Below are 15,876 nucleotides of genomic sequence, written 5' to 3'. Positions count from 1 at the left end.
AGTAAAGGGTAGGTGAGGATACAGGGAGGAGTAAAGGGTAGGTGAGGACACAGGGAGGAGTAAAGGGTAGGTGAGGATACAGGGAGGAGTAAAGGGTAGGTGAGGATACAGGGAGGAGTAAAGGGTAGGTGAGGACACAGGGAGGAGTAAAGGGTAGGTGAGGATACAGGGAGGAGTAAAGGGTAGGTGAGGACACAGGGAGGAGTAAAGGGTAGGTGAGGACACAGGGAGGAGTAAAGGGTAGGTGAGGATACAGGGAGGAGTAAAGGGTAGGTGAGGATACAGGGAGGAGTAAAGGGTAGGTGAGGATACAGGGAGGAGTAAAGGGTAGGTGAGGATACAGGGAGGAGTAAAGGGTAGGTGAGGACACAGGGAGGAGTAAAGGGTAGGTGAGGACACAGGGAGGAGTAAAGGGTAGGTGAGGACACAGGGAGGAGTAAAGGGTAGGTGAGGATAGAACAGATGCTATGGATTCCTATCATGGGTGTGAGCTGCCAGTATTGACACACACTGAATGTTAATCATATGTGAATCATTTCCTTAGGCCTTCTATGTAGTGTGGATGTCCCATATGTACAGGACTCTGTGACAGGGTATCTGTCTCTCTGTGACAAAACTGTCTGTCTGTCAGAATCTCATTCTTTCTCTTGCTCTCTCTGCCTCTGTGTCCATCCTACAGAAGGCGGTGATAACCCACGTGTCTCCAGACATCCTGTATCTGTTCAGAGTCCAGGCGGTGTGCCAGAGAGACCTCCGCAGTGACTTCAGCCAGACACTGCTCTTCAGAGGTAATCACACCACACACCATAACACAGCGTATACAGTACAGCCCTATGGATGGAGTCACATAATCCTAATGATCAGAGATAGTTAAATACTAAGAACAAACACTTTGTTCCAAATGCATGTGTAATATTTGCCTGTTTGGTCGTCCAGCTAACACCACCAGGATATTTGAGGGAACACGGATAGTGAAGACTGGAATGGTGAGTAAAGTACATATCATTTGTCTTGTCCAGCAGATGGCAGCATAACAATTTATTTTGAGATGATCCAACATGATTTGTTATGGCATGATACTAACTCTCTCACTTTCTCTCTCGTTTTCTCCACACCATACCCCTCTCCTTCCCTCTCCCCCTCTCTCTCCTCTTTCCCCCAGCCCACCGTCTCCCCAGCTTCCTCGGCGGACATGGCTCCTATCAGCTCCGGCTCCTCCACCTGGACCTCTTCTGGCCTCCCCTTCTCCTTTGTTTCCATGGCTACGGGGGGTATCAGCCCATCCTCCAGCGGCAGTCAGGCCACGGTGGCATCGGTGGTGACCAGCACACTGTTGGCCGGCCTGGGCTTCAGTGGAGGGGTCATCTCTTCCCTGCCTGGCTCTCTCTGGCCCACCCAGGCCCCTGCAGCCAGCCCTGGGTCTAATCCTGGCCCGGGTCCCATCCCCAGCCACCAGCCTACCCAGTCCCAGGCCTCCACTGAGCTCCCTACAGCCCGTCAGGGTGGTTCGGACACGGACACCCCCACAGCGGAGGAGGAGGCAGGGGTGGACAGGGAGGCTGAGGGGGAGGAGGGAGAGGGAGAGAAGGATGAAGGGGAAGACGACAGGAGGAAGAAGAATAACAAGACAGTGCCTGATGAGGTGGAGACAAAGATGAACAGCACCGTGGTCAAAGTGCCGTCCTCCTATGTCCCTACCCCCACAGCCAAAGAGAAAGGACAGGGGCAGGGAGAGCCTGTGGCTAACAGCACCACTATGCCTCCCAGTGTAGGGGAGGACCAACTTTTCAGAGTGGACAGTAGCTCAGGGCCCACGGTGCAGCCAAAGAAGGACACAGCAGAGAGAGAGATGCAGATTCCCCAGAGCCCAACACGCTCTCCAAAGACTGGTGGGGAGAAGAGCCTTTGGCCTTTCTCTGTCCACACGGGTGAGTAGAACTCTCTGTATAACCCATATCATTTTCCTCTTTTTAGCACAACGACGCTGAAAACAATTATACACACAACATGCAACAATTTCAGTTCAGTTCATATAACAGTTCATATAACGAAATCTGTCAATTGAAATAAATTCATTTGGCAATAATCTATGGATTTCACATGACTGGGAGTACAAATAGGCATCAGTTGGTCACAGATACCTTTAAAAAAACATATCCGTTGTGACCACCATTTGCCACATGCAGTGCGACACATCTCCTTTGCATAGAGTTGATCAGGCTGTTGATTGTGGCCTGTGAAATGTTGTTCCACTCCCCTTCAATGGCTGTGCGAAGTTGCTGGATATTGGAGAGAACTGGAACATGCTGTCAATCCAAGGGATCCCAAACATGCTCAATAGGTGACATGTCTGGTGAGAATGCAGGCCATGGATGAACTGGGTAATTTTCAGCTTCCAGGAATTGTGTAGAGATCCTTGCAACATGGGGACGTGCATTATCATGTTGAAACATGAGGTGATAACGGCCGATGAATGGCACAAACTATGGGCCTCAGGATCTCGTCACGGTATCTCTGTGAATTGTTCGTAGATATAGGCTTTTTGTGCATATGGAACATTTCTGGGATCTTTTATTTCAGCTGATGAAACATGGGACCAACACTTTACATGTTGCATTTATATTTTTGTTGAGTATAGTTGTACACTGGAGATACTTAACACAATATTTAGACCTATATAATGTCATTGTAGTTTTCTGGTTCACCCTTAACCCCCCTGCAGCTTGTCATGTTACACAGGCTGTGTTATTATATATCTGCATATCAGCCCAAGGGGCCATTACTTAGCCCAAGGGGCCATTACCTAGCCCGAGGGGCCATTACTTAGCCCGGGGTACCATTACTTAGCCTGAGGTGCCATTACTTAGCCTGAGGTGCCATTACTTAGCCTGAGGGGCCATTACTTAGCCTGAGGGGCCATTACTTAGCCTGAGGGGCCATTACTTAGCCTGAAGGGCCATTACTTAGCCCGGGGTACCATTACTTAGCCTGAGGTGCCATTACTTAGCCTGAGGTGCCATTACTTAGCCTGAGGGGCCATTACTTAGCCTGAGGGGCCATTACTTAGCCTGAGGTGCCATTACTTAGCCTGAGGTGCCATTACTTAGCCTGAGGTGCCATTACTTAGCCTGAGGGGCCATTACTTAGCCTGAAGGGCCATTACTTAGCCTGAGGTGCCATTACTTAGCCTGAGGGGCCATTACTTAGCCCGAGGGGCCATTACTTAGCCCGAGGGGCCATTAGTTTGAGGCATATGCTCTGAGGCATATTTTCAAGACCAAACTGCCTGCCTACCAGCCAGGAATAAAACAGAGAAAGTAAAGCAGGGTTTTGCTCTCTTATAAATGTCCTTATTCATTCTGAATATAAAAATGTAGATGAGTAGTGCTCCAAGCCTCAGGGTAAACCTAGTCACTTACTGTCATTGTAAATAAGAATTTGTTCTTGCCTAGGTAAATAAAGGTTCAATAAAATAAAATAAACTCACCCTACTGATGAAGCCATCACACTGAAATGATGTGTAAATGTTTGCTGCCCTACCAAGCAAAAAGACAGTAACTGATCATTTGTTTGAAAATGAGTTAGTCATATTTGCTACATTAAATACATGCTTAATCATGTGGACAAGTATCCTTCCTCTATTGTATTGTGTTTTGGAGAAAATGGGGGTCATGTTAGCAGTAACTGCATAAAGTTACTGTGAAACCAAGGTAAATAAAAGCCATTTTTCTCAGTTCTACGCTTTGAGCAGTTACTGCCTTTCTGCTTGGTAGGGCAGTATAAATATATAAATAGTGGAGCTAAACAGTTTTTTCTGAAGTGAAATTGGTTGTTTGAAGGCTGAAGCTTCCATGAGTGGCCCAAATAATCTGAATAATCTCACTTTGATTTGACTTTTGTGTGTTAAAGTGTTTTTGGAGTAGATATCTGACACAGCCTCTGTGTATGTCTCCCATTCCACCCCTCCACCTTTCCAGACAGAACTAGTGTGTCCAACATGACCCGCAGCTCTCACCCTGGGGGAGGCCGGATGGAGTGGATCGTCCCGCTGGTGGTGGTCTCAGCCCTCACCCTGCTCTGCCTCGTCATGCTACTGGCTGTCCTGGTCTACTGGAGGTATTATAGATGACGTTATATTATTATATTACTGGGTTACTAACCCTAACCCCTATTGACCCCTGGTGGTGGTCTCAGCCCTCACCCTGCTCTGCCTCGTCATGCTACTGGCTGTCCTGGTCTACTGGAGGTATTATAGATGACGTTATATTATTATATTACTGGGTTACTAACCCTAACCCCTATTGACCCCTGGTGGTGGTCTCAGCCCTCACCCTGCTCTGCCTCGTCATGCTACTGGCTGTCCTGGTCTACTGGAGGTATTATAGATGACGTTATAGTATTATATTACTGGGTTACTAACCCTAACCCCTATTGACCCCTGGTGGTGGTCTCAGCCCTCACCCTGCTCTGCCTCGTCATGCTACTGGCTGTCCTGGTCTACTGGAGGTATTATAGATGTCGTTATATTATTATATTACTGGGTTACTAACCCTAACCCCTATTGACCCCTGGTGGTGGTCTCAGCCCTCACCCTGCTCTGCCTCGTCATGCATGCTAGGTGTGTGCGTATTTTCCAGACCTCACCGTGTAAAAAAAAGTGATTTAATCAAAGGCCAATGTTTACTTTTTTGAATTGAGTCTATGGCAGTCCATCCATTACAAATCCATCTAACAGATACCACTCTGTTTATTACAACCTCATCTAACAGAAACCACTCTGTTTATTACAACCTCATCTAACAGAAACCAATCTGTTTGTTACAACTTCATCTAGCAGAAACCACTCTGTTTATTACAACCTCATCTAACAGAAACCACTCTGTTTATTACAACCTCATCTAACAGAAACCACTCTGTTTATTACAACCTCATCTGACAGAAACCACTCTGTTTATTACAACCTCATCTAACAGAAACCACTCTGTTTATTACAACCTCATCTGACAGAAACCACTCTGTTTATTACAACCTCATCTAACAGAAACCACTCTGTTTATTACAACCTCATCTAACAGAAACCAATCTGTTTGTTACAACTTCATCTAACAGAAACCACTCTGTTTATTACAACCTCATCTAACAGAAACCACTCTGTTTATTACAACCTAATCTAACAGAAACCACTCTGTTTATTACAACCTCATCTAACAGAAACCACTCTGTTTATTACAACCTCATCTAACAGAAACCACTCTGTTTATTACAACCTCATCTAACAGAAACCACTCTGTTTATTACAACCTCATCTGACAGAAACCACTCTGTTTGTTACAACCTCATCTAACAGAAACCACTCTGTTTATTACAACCTCATCTGACAGAAACCACTCTGTTTGTTACAACCTCATCTAACAGAAACCACTCTGTTTATTACAACCTCATCTAACAGAAACCACTCTGTTTATTACAACCTCATCTAACAGAAACCACTCTGTTTATTACAACCTCATCTAACAGAAACCACTCTGTTTGTTACAACCTCATCTAACAGAAACCACTCTGTTTATTACAACCTAATCTAACAGAAACCACTCTGTTTATTACAACCTCATCTAACAGAAACCACTCTGTTTGTTACAACCTCATCTAACAGAAACCACTCTGTTTGTTACAACCTCATCTAACAGAAACCACTCTGTTTATTACAACCTCATCTAACAGAAACCAATCTGTTTGTTACAACTTCATCTAACAGAAACCACTCTGTTTATTACAACCTCATCTAACAGAAACCACTCTGTTTATTACAACCTCATCTAACAGAAACCACTCTGTTTGTTACAACCTCATCTAACAGAAACCACTCTGTTTGTTACAACCTCATCTAGCAGAAACCACTCTGTTTATTACAACCTCATCTAACAGAAACCACTCTGTTTGTTACAACTGTGTCTTTACTCTCGCAACCCCATTTCCAAATCGGGCGACCTCTCGACCCCTAGTTCGGGAAACAGCTCAGTAGAATTGTAGTGTCATCAACATAGTTTTGGTTTGCCACTATAATACAATCAAAGTTGTCATGCATTCATCTCATACACTTCCAGTGATGAAGCCCCTTTTATCTCCTCATCCCCACTGCTGTGCTCAGTCACAGCTGTCAGTTAACACTCTTTAACCAGAGGTACAGATAGCCCTCCTACCTCACACGACATCACACTGGCTCTTGACCCTAGCTGACCTCACAGACACACACTCCTGTTTGAAGTGGGGTGACCTATCCTCTTGTCCCCTGGGGAGTTTCCGGCCCATCTGCTGTTCTGTCCTGTGTGTGCTTGTATTTTTGCATGCTGCTGGCCACCAGGAACCTACTTGGTGGAGGATGACTGGTATTTTGGCAGCCCTCCCTCTCTCTAACTCCTTCTTCCCCCTCCCTCTATTTTATCCCTTCCTCCTCTCTCTTTCCCTCTCTCCTCCCTTCCTCTCTCCGCCTCCCCCCTCCCTCTCTCCTCCTGCCCCTCCCTCCCTCCCTCTCTAATCCCCCTCCTGTCTCCCTTCCCCCTCATGTATATCCCTCTCTTCCTCCCTCACGCTCTCCTCCCACTTCTTCCTCCCTCCTCACACATCGCTATCACACTTCTCTCTGCAGGGGGGCCAGCTAACAGGGGCCATGGTGCCGGGAGAGGGCCCAGCTGTGTGTTCGTCTGCAGTGTGATGCCAATCACACACACACACACACACACAAACACTTTCTCTCAGCCTCAGTAATTACACAGGCCAGGCCAGGCTAACAGCTGGCTGCATGTGCTGCCTAATGAGCTGTACAGCACAATGCGATCATTACTAGAACTCTGTGTTTAGTGCCTTATGTATTTATGCAGCTCTGCATTGAGCTGTTTCATTGAAGCAAAGGCTTGGCCCGATTTGACAGATTGTGTGTGTGTGCACATTGCTAGACATGACTGCTTTGTTGACCTGATAGCCAGCGAGGTGAGACAAGTAGTCTCACCAACAGCCCACATGCAGAAACATTATTGTGTAAGGGGAAGCTGGTTGGATGTTGATGATGTGTTTTTCTGTGTGCCAAATACACCAGATATTGTTGTTGTGGGGGGAAGGGGGAGGTGCTCTTTTTATGGCTTCATGGAGAAGGCCTTTGTCGAGAAGCTGCTTAAATACCAGCCCCTCGTGGCATGTTTGGAGAGCCTCAGGTGTAGGTGAAAGCTGGTGGCGCTGATATTTGGCAGTCTCGGCCTCGTACACAGGCTTGCGGTGCTTGCCCTCCAGATTGCGGGCCTGCTGTGTTTCAGCTTCTCCAAGCAGCCTAGCTGATTGGAGAATGAGGTGCTTTCTGTACCCTTCAAATTCAAATCAAATTCATGTATAAAGCCCTTTTTACATCAGCCGATGTCACAAAGTGCTATACATAAACCCAGCCTAAAACCCCAAACAGCAAGCAATGTAGGTGTAGAAGCACGGTGGCTAGGAAAAACTGTCTAGGAAGGCAGGAACCTAGGAAGAAACCTAGAGAGGAACCAGGCTATGAGGGGTGGCCAGTCCTCTTCTGGCTGTGCCGGGTGGAGATTATAACAGGACATGGCCAAGATGTTCAAACATTCATAGATGACCAGCAGGGTCAAATAATAATAATCACAGTGGTTGTAGAGGGTGCAACAGGTCAGCACCTCAGGAGTAAATGTCAGTTTGGCTTTTCATAGCCGATCATTCAGAGTTAGAGACAGCAGGTGCGGTAGAGAGAGGGAGTCAAAAACAGCAGGAACTGGACAAGGTAAGCACGTCTGGTGAACAGGGCAGGGTTCTATAGCAGTAGGCAGAACAGTTGAAACTGGAGCAGCAGCATGACCAGGTGGACTGGGGACAGCAAGCAGTCATCAGGCCAGGTAGTCCTGAGGCATGGTCCCAGGGCTTAGGTCCTCTGGGATGGGAGGGAGAGGGAGAGAGAGAATTAGAGGGAGCATACTTAAATTCACACATTACACCGGATAAAATAGGAGAAATACTCCAGACATAACAGACGGACCCTAGCACAGCAACACAAACTATTGCAGCATAAATACTGGAGGCTGAGACAGGAGGGGTCAGGAGACACTCTGGCCCCGTCCGACGATACCCCCGGACAGGGCCAAACAGGCAGGATATAACCCCACCCATTTTTCCAAAGCACAGCCCCCACACCCTACAGTGGACCGACCGTGTGTGTGTGTGTGTGTGTGTGTGTGTGTGTGTGTGTGTGTGTGTGTGTGTGTGTGTGTGTGTGTGTGTGTGTGTGTGTGTGTGTGTGTGTGTGTGTGTGTGTCTTGGAGTGTGAGTGTGTGGGTAGAGTCCAGTGAGTGTGCAAAGTGTCCGGGTAGGCATTTGATTAACTCTTGCGACGAGCAATCCCGGATCCGGTATCGTAATCATAGCCTCAAACGAATTAGCATAACGCAGCGGACATAAATACCCCTCGAAACTTTTCCTATTCATGAAAATCGCAAATTAAATTAAATGTATTCAAACACGAGCTTAGCCTTTTGTTAACAACACTGTCATCTCAGTTTTTCAAAATATGCGTGACAGCCAACGCTAGACAAGCATTTGTGTAAGTTTATCATGGCATAATGCTATGCTAGGCTCTGCTGGCAGCAGGCAACATTTTCACGAAAATAAGAAAAGCAACCAAATTAAATCATTTACCTTTGAAGAACTTCAGATGCTTTCACTCAGGAGACTCCCAGTTAGATAGCAAATGTTCCTTTTTTCCAAAAATATTATTTTTGTAGGCGAAATAGCTGCCGTTTGTTCATCATGCTTGGCTGAGAAATTAACCGGAAAATGCTACCACTACAACGCCAAACTTTTTTCAAAATTTGCTCCATAATATCGACAGAAACACGGCAAACATTGTTTAGGATCCATCCTCAAGGTGTTCTTAACATATATATTCGATAATATATCCATCGAGGCAATTGCTTTCTCATAAGAAGCGATTGGAAAAATGGCTACCTCAGTATTTTACCCAAGATTTTCTGCGGGAGACACCATGTGACCACATGCTATATATGGTCCCTTACGGCTATTCTTCAATGGAAATGCGTAAAAAGACGTCACAATGCTGTAGACACCTTGGGGAATACGTGGAAAACGTAAGATCATTCGTAGCTCTTTCACAGCCATATAAGGAATCATTGGCATGAGGCGGTTTCATAAAATGCGGCACTTCCTGGTTGGATTTTTATCTGGGTTTCGCCTGTAACATCAGTCTTGTGGTACTCACAGACAATATCTTTGCAGTTTTGGAAACGTCAGAGTGTTTTCTATCCAAAGCTGTCAATTATATACATAGTCGAGCATCTTTTCGTGACAAAATATCTTGTTTAAAACGGGAACGTTTTTCATCCAAAAATTCTAATAGCGCCCCCTACTGCTTAACTGTTCAGTAGTCTTATGGCAGAAGCTGTTGTTGGATGCCAAGCAGTTGCCATACCAAGCAGTGATGCAGCTAGTCAAGATACTCAAACTTAATGATGGTCTTAGAGTCGTACGCGGCCACAGAGCCATGGGTGAAGAGGAGGTACAGGAGGGGACTGAGCACTCACCCCTGAGCCCCTGTGTTGAGGGTCAGCGTTGCAGGTGTGTTATTGCCTACCCTCACCACCTGGGGGTGCCCCGTCAGGAAGTCCAGGATCCAGTTGCAGAGGGAGGTGTTCAGTCCCAGGGTCCTGAGCGTAGGGATGAGCTCTGAGGGCATTATGGTGTTAAATGCTGAGCTGTCGTCAATGAACAGTCTCCTCGCATAGGCGTTTCTCTTATCCAGAGGGCAGTGTGGAGTTCAATAGGGATAGCGTCTGTGGATCTGTTGGCCCAAACCATGATGCTGCCACCACCATGTTTGACAGTGGAGATGGTATGTTCAGGGTGATGAGCTGTGTTGCTTTTACGCCAAACATAACGTTTTGAAATTGTTGCCAAAAAGTTCAATTTTGGTTTCATCTGACCAGAGCACCTTCTTCCACATGCTTGATGTGTCTCCCAGGTGGCTTGTGGCAAACTTTAAACAACACTTTTTATGGATATCTTTAAGAAATGGCTTTCTTCTTGCCACTCTTCCATAAAGGCCAGATTTGTGCAATATACGACTGATTGTTGTCCTATGGACAGAGTCTCCCACCTCAGCTGTAGATCTCTGCAGTTCATCCAGAGAGATCATGGGCCTCTTGGCTGCATCTCTGATCAGTCTTCTCCTTGTATGAGCTGAAAGTTTAGAGGGAAGGCCAGGTCTTGGTAGATTTGCAGTGGTCTGATACTTCTTCCATTTCAATATTATCGCTTGCACAGTGCTCCTTGGGATGTTTAAAGCTTGGGAAAAAATTTTGTATCCAAATCCGGCTTTAAACTTCTTCACAACAGTATCTCGGACCTGCCTGGTGTGTTCCTTGTTCTTCATGATGCTCTCTGCGCTTTTAACGGACCTCTGAGACTATCACAGTGCAGGTGCATTTATACGGAGACATGATTACACACAGGTGGATTGTATTTATCATCATTAGTCATTTAGGTCAACATTGGATCATTCAGAGATCCTCACTGAACTTCTGGAGAGAGTTTGCTGCACTGAAAGTAAAGGGGCTGAATAATTTTGCACGCCCAATTTTTCAGTTTTTGATTTGTTAAAAAAGTTTGAAATATCCAATAAATGTCGTTCCACTTCATGATTGTGTCCCACTTGTTGTTGATTCTTCACAAAAAAAATACAGTTTTATATCTTTATGTTTGAAGCCTGAAATGTGGCAAAAGGTCGCAAAGTTCAAGGGGGCCGAATACTTTCGCAAGGCACTGTATATACTGTACCATATACCATCTACTGCATCTGGCCTATGCCGTTGTGTACCATCACTCATTCATATATTTTTATGTACATATTGTTCATCCCTTTACACTTGTGTGTATAAGGTAGTTGTTGTGGAATTGTTAGGTTAGATTACTCGTTGGTTATTACTGCATTGTCGGAACTAGAAGCACAAGCATTTCGCTACACTCACATTAACATCTGCTAACCATGTGTATGTGACAAATAAAATTTGATTTGAGTAGGATTTGATGTTAGTCCTGTCTTGATGCTTTGCCTGTTTGATGGCTCATCGGAGGTCATAGCAGGATTTCTTATAAGCGTCTGAATTAGTGTCCCGCTCTTTGGAAGCAGCAGCTCCAGCCTTTAGCTTGGTGTGGATGTTGCCTGTAATGCATGGCTGCTGGTTGGGTTATATACATATGGTTACTGTGGGGACGACGCCATCGATGCTCTTACCTATGAAGCCGGTGACTGATGTGGTAAACTCCTCAATGCCATCGGATGAATCCTGGGAACATATTCCATTCTGTGCTAGTAAAACAGTCCTGTAGTGTAGCATCCGCTTCATCTGACCACTTCCGTATTGAGCGAGCCACTTGTACTTCCTGTTTTAGTTTTTGCTTGTAAGCAGGAATCAGGAGGACAGAGTTATGGTCAGATTTGCCAAATGGAGAGCAGGGAAGAGCTTTGTATGTGATTCTGTGTGTAGAGTAAAGGTGGTCTAGAGTTTTGTCGGGTCTGGTTGCACAGGTGACATGCTGGTAAAAATGGAGTGAAATGTATTTTAGTTTCCCTGCATTAAAAACCCTGGCCACTAGGAGCGACGCATCTGTTTGCTTATGGCCCTATACAGCTCCTTGAGTGGTGCCTTAGTACCAGCACTCTCTCCATCCTTCCTCTCCTCTCATCTCTTTCTTACATCTTACACTCCCCCATCCCTGCTGACAGAAGGGAGAAGGGAAGGAGACAATGGGGGAGATTAAAATACATTTTTCAGAAAATAGCAATTCCTAATGGAGATATGCAAACATGGTCGTCATTAGTTCAGCATCACTTTCTTTCTCCACTTTTCACCACAGCGAATATTGTGATCACTTATTAGATTCAATCCATTTTGATGACTCTATTGTCTCAATAGGTTATATTGTTGTTGGTTCACAGTAGATCTGAGGTATGCATCAAAACGTTATTAAGACAGTAATTGCTTTTAAAGGGGAGGGCTCCATCTGGAGGGCTTGAGGACATGGTTAGAGGGAGCTCACATATGTCACACAGAGGTTTAAAGGGGAAAATGATGACTATATATATATAGACATACTATATATATGTAGACATACTATATGTATATATATATATTTGCTAGGGAAAAAGGTAGGCCAGTCTGTTTGGAGGATAATTTTGTCCAATGAAAAGATCTCATCCTTCTATCACTACTTCTTTCCATACATCCCACTCGCTCTGTTTCTGAATGAGCCCCCCTCCCCCGGTGTAAGGGAGGTGTTGAACGGCTGGTTAGTTAGTTAGCTAGCCACACCACACCTTCTCCCTCAGGGAGTCATTAGCCTGGGGTGGAGGGGGGCAGGGAAGACCACTCCCCTCATATCTTCAATCTCTTGCTCTCTCGCTTTCTTTCTCTCTCGATTCAGTTCATTTCTTTCTCTCTGTCTTTCTCTCTCTCTCACTCTCTGCCTCCCTCCCCCTCTCTTTCTACAAATGCTTTTAGGCCACTCTCTCCTATTTTATTTCCCTTCCTCGACAAGAATGACCAGCATCTGCTCTCTCCTCTGCATCAAGTACAGGTAGGTAGACATACTGGTAGGGGGAACGTCACTAGACATACTGGTAGGGGGAACGTCAGTAGACATACTGGTAGGGGGAACGTCACTAGACATACTGAGAGGGGAACATCACTAGACATACTGGTAGGGGGAACGTCACTAGACATACTGGTAGGGGGAACGTCACTAGACATACTGGTAGGGGGAACGTCAGTAGACATACTGGTAGGGGGAACGTCAGTAGACATACTGGTAGGGGGAACGTCAGTAGACATACTGGTAGGGGGAACGTCACTAGACATACTGGTAGGGGGAACGTCACTAGACATACTGGTAGGGGGAACGTCACTAGACATACTGGTAGGGGGAACGTCAGTAGACATACTGGTAGGGGGAATGTCAGTAGACATACTGGTAGGGGGAACGTGAGTAGACATACTGGTAGGGGGAACGTCACTAGACATACTGGTAGGGGAACGTCACTAGACATGAGTAGACATACTGGTAGGGGGACATACTGGTAGGGGGGTAGACATACTGGGGAACGTCAGTAGACATACTGGTAGGGGGAATGTCAGTAGACATACTGGTAGGGGGAACGTCAGTAGACATACTGGTAGGGGGAACGTCAGTAGACATACTGGTAGGGGGAACTAGACATACAGTAGACATACTGGTACTGGGGGGAACGTCAGTAGACATACTGGTACTGGGGGGAACGTCACTAGACATACTGGTAGGGGGAACGTAGACATACTAGACATACTGGTACTGGGGGGAACGTCACTAGACATACTGGTAGGGGGAACGTCACTAGACATACTGGTAGGGGGAACGTCACTAGACATACTGGTAGGGGGAATGTCACTAGACATACTGGTAGGGGGAACGTCACTAGACATACTGATAGGGGGAACATCACTAGACATACTGGTAGGGGGAACATCACTAGACATACTGGTAGGGGGAACATCACTAGACATACTGGTAGGGGGAACGTCACTAGACATACTGATAGGGGGAACCCAGGTAGGAAAAGCTGGTGTATAGGGCATGGATGTGTTTCTGTGTGAGAGCCGGTGAAGGCTTTGTAAGGTCAGATGGTGACCCCTGCCACTGCAGTCGGCTGCAACACTCCTTTTATCCTCGTTGTCAGTCTTCCCTTCTCTCTCAGGCTTCTAGACACAGAAGAAGTTGGATGACATTTCAAAATGCTTCTGACAAAATGAGAGCTTTAGAGAAATATGCCTAGACTAGAGACTAGCTAGTCATTGTGCTTGTGTACATGTTGCAGGCAGAGAGAGACTGCCAGGGCTCCTTCTAGTCCTGCTGTTTGTTATGTAGGAGTCATGGGCCAAGGCTCATAAATGCCATTTAGCAGACGCTTTTAACCAAAGCAACTAATGGTCATGTGTGCATGCAGTTTATATGGTCAGCTCACTGTATGTGTTTACAGGAGGTTATATGTGTTTACAGAGGGCTGTGTGTGTTTACAGGAGACTGTATGTGTTTACAGGAGGTTATATGTGTTTACAGAGGGCTGTGTGTGTTTACAGGAGACTGTATGTGTTTACAGGGGGCTGTGCGTGTTTAGTTTACATGAGGCTGTGCGTGTTTACATGAGGCTGTGCGTGTTTACAGGAGGCTGTGCGTGTTTACAGGAGGCTGTGCGTGTTTACAGGAGGCTGTGCATGTTTACAGGAGGCTGTGCGTGTTTACAGGAGGCTGTGCATGTTTACACGGGGCTGTGCATGTTTACAGGAGGCTGTGCGTGTTTACATGAGGCTGTGCGTGTTTGCAGGAGGCTGTGCGTGTTTACATGAGGCTGTGCGTGTTTACATGAGGCTGTGCGCGTTTACAGGAGGCTGTGCATGTTTACACGGGGCTGTGCATGTTTACAGGAGGCTGTGCGTGTTTACATGAGGCTGTGCGTGTTTGCAGGAGGCTGTGCGTGTTTACATGAGGCTGTGCGTGTTTACATGAGGCTGTGCGTGTTTACAGGAGGCTGTGCATGTTTACATGAGGCTGTGCGTGTTTACATGAGGCTGTGCGCGTTTACATGAGGCTGTGCGTGTTTGCAGGAGGCTGTGCGTGTTTACATGAGGCTGTGCGTGTTTACAGGAGGCTGTGCGTGTTTACACGGGGCTGTGCGTGTTTACAGGAGGCTGTGCGTGTTTACAGGAGGCTGTGCGTGTTTACACGGGGCTGTGCGTGTTTACAGGAGGCTGTGCGTGTTTACATGAGGCTGTGCGCGTTTACAGGAGGCTGTGCGTGTTTACAGGAGGCTGTGCGTGTTTACAGGAGGCTGTGCGTGTTTACAGGAGGCTGTGCGTGTTTACATGAGGCTGTGCGTGTTTACAGGAGGCTGTGCGTGTTTACAGGAGGCTGTGCGTGTTTACATGAGGCTGTGCGTGTTTACAGGAGGCTGTGCGTGTTTACAGGAGGCTGTGCGTGTTTACAGGAGGCTGTGCGTGTTTACATGAGGCTGTGCGTGTTTACATGAGTCTGTGCGTGTTTACCGGAGGCTGTGCGTGTTTACACGGGGCTGTGCGTGTTTACAGGAGGCTGTGCGTGTTTACATGAGGCTGTGCGTGTTTACAGGAGGCTGTGCGTGTTTACAGGAGGCTGTGCGCGTTTACAGGAGGCTGTGCGTGTTTACAGGAGGCTGTGCGTGTTTACATGAGGCTGTGCGTGTTTACAGGAGGCTGTGCATGTTTACAGGAGGCTGTGCGTGTTTACAGGAGGCTGTGCGTGTTTACATGAGGCTGTGCGTGTTTACAGGAGGCTGTGCGTGTTTACAGGAGGCTGTGCGTGTTTACAGGAGGCTGTGCGTGTTTACAGGAGGCTGTGCGTGTTTACAGGAGGCTGTGCGCGTTTACAGAAGGCTGTGCGCGTTTACAGGAGGCTGTGCGTGTTTACAGGAGGCTGTGCGTGTTTACAGGAGGCTGTGCGTGTTTACAGGAGGCTGTGCGTGTTTACAGGAGGCTGTGCGTGTTTACAGGAGGCTGTGCGTGTTTACAGGAGGCTGTGCGTGTTTACAGGAGGCTGTGCGTGTTTACACGGGGCTGTGCGTGTTTACAGGAGGCTGTGCGTGTTTACAGGAGGCTGTGCGTGTTTACAGGAGGCTGTGCGTGTTTACAGGAGGCTGTGCGTGTTTACAGAAGGCTGTGTGTGTGTTTACAGGAGGCTGTGTGCGTTTACAGAAGGCTGGTTGTTTACAGGAGGTGTGTGTGTGTACAGGAGGCTGTG

At 46.8% G+C, this 15,876-nt stretch overlaps 1 protein-coding gene across 1 annotated transcript in view; it reads left to right on the top strand.

Annotated features, from left to right (window-relative positions):
- The window catches only part of LOC135541706 (receptor-type tyrosine-protein phosphatase gamma-like), a 257,842-nt gene that overhangs the window by 217,864 nt on the left and 24,102 nt on the right, over positions 1-15,876 (top strand). Inside the window, exons 10-13 of the mRNA XM_064968018.1 lie at positions 680-788; positions 937-986; positions 1,163-1,928; positions 3,978-4,116. Of these exons, the coding sequence (XP_064824090.1) occupies positions 680-788; positions 937-986; positions 1,163-1,928; positions 3,978-4,116 (1,064 nt within the window). The remainder of the gene's footprint in view (positions 1-679; positions 789-936; positions 987-1,162; positions 1,929-3,977; positions 4,117-15,876) is intronic.

The sequence above is a fragment of the Oncorhynchus masou genome, chromosome 6 (assembly GCF_036934945.1).
Source record: "Oncorhynchus masou masou isolate Uvic2021 chromosome 6, UVic_Omas_1.1, whole genome shotgun sequence".
NCBI lineage: Eukaryota > Metazoa > Chordata > Actinopteri > Salmoniformes > Salmonidae > Oncorhynchus > Oncorhynchus masou.
This window is presented reverse-complemented; position numbering and strand designations above follow the sequence as displayed.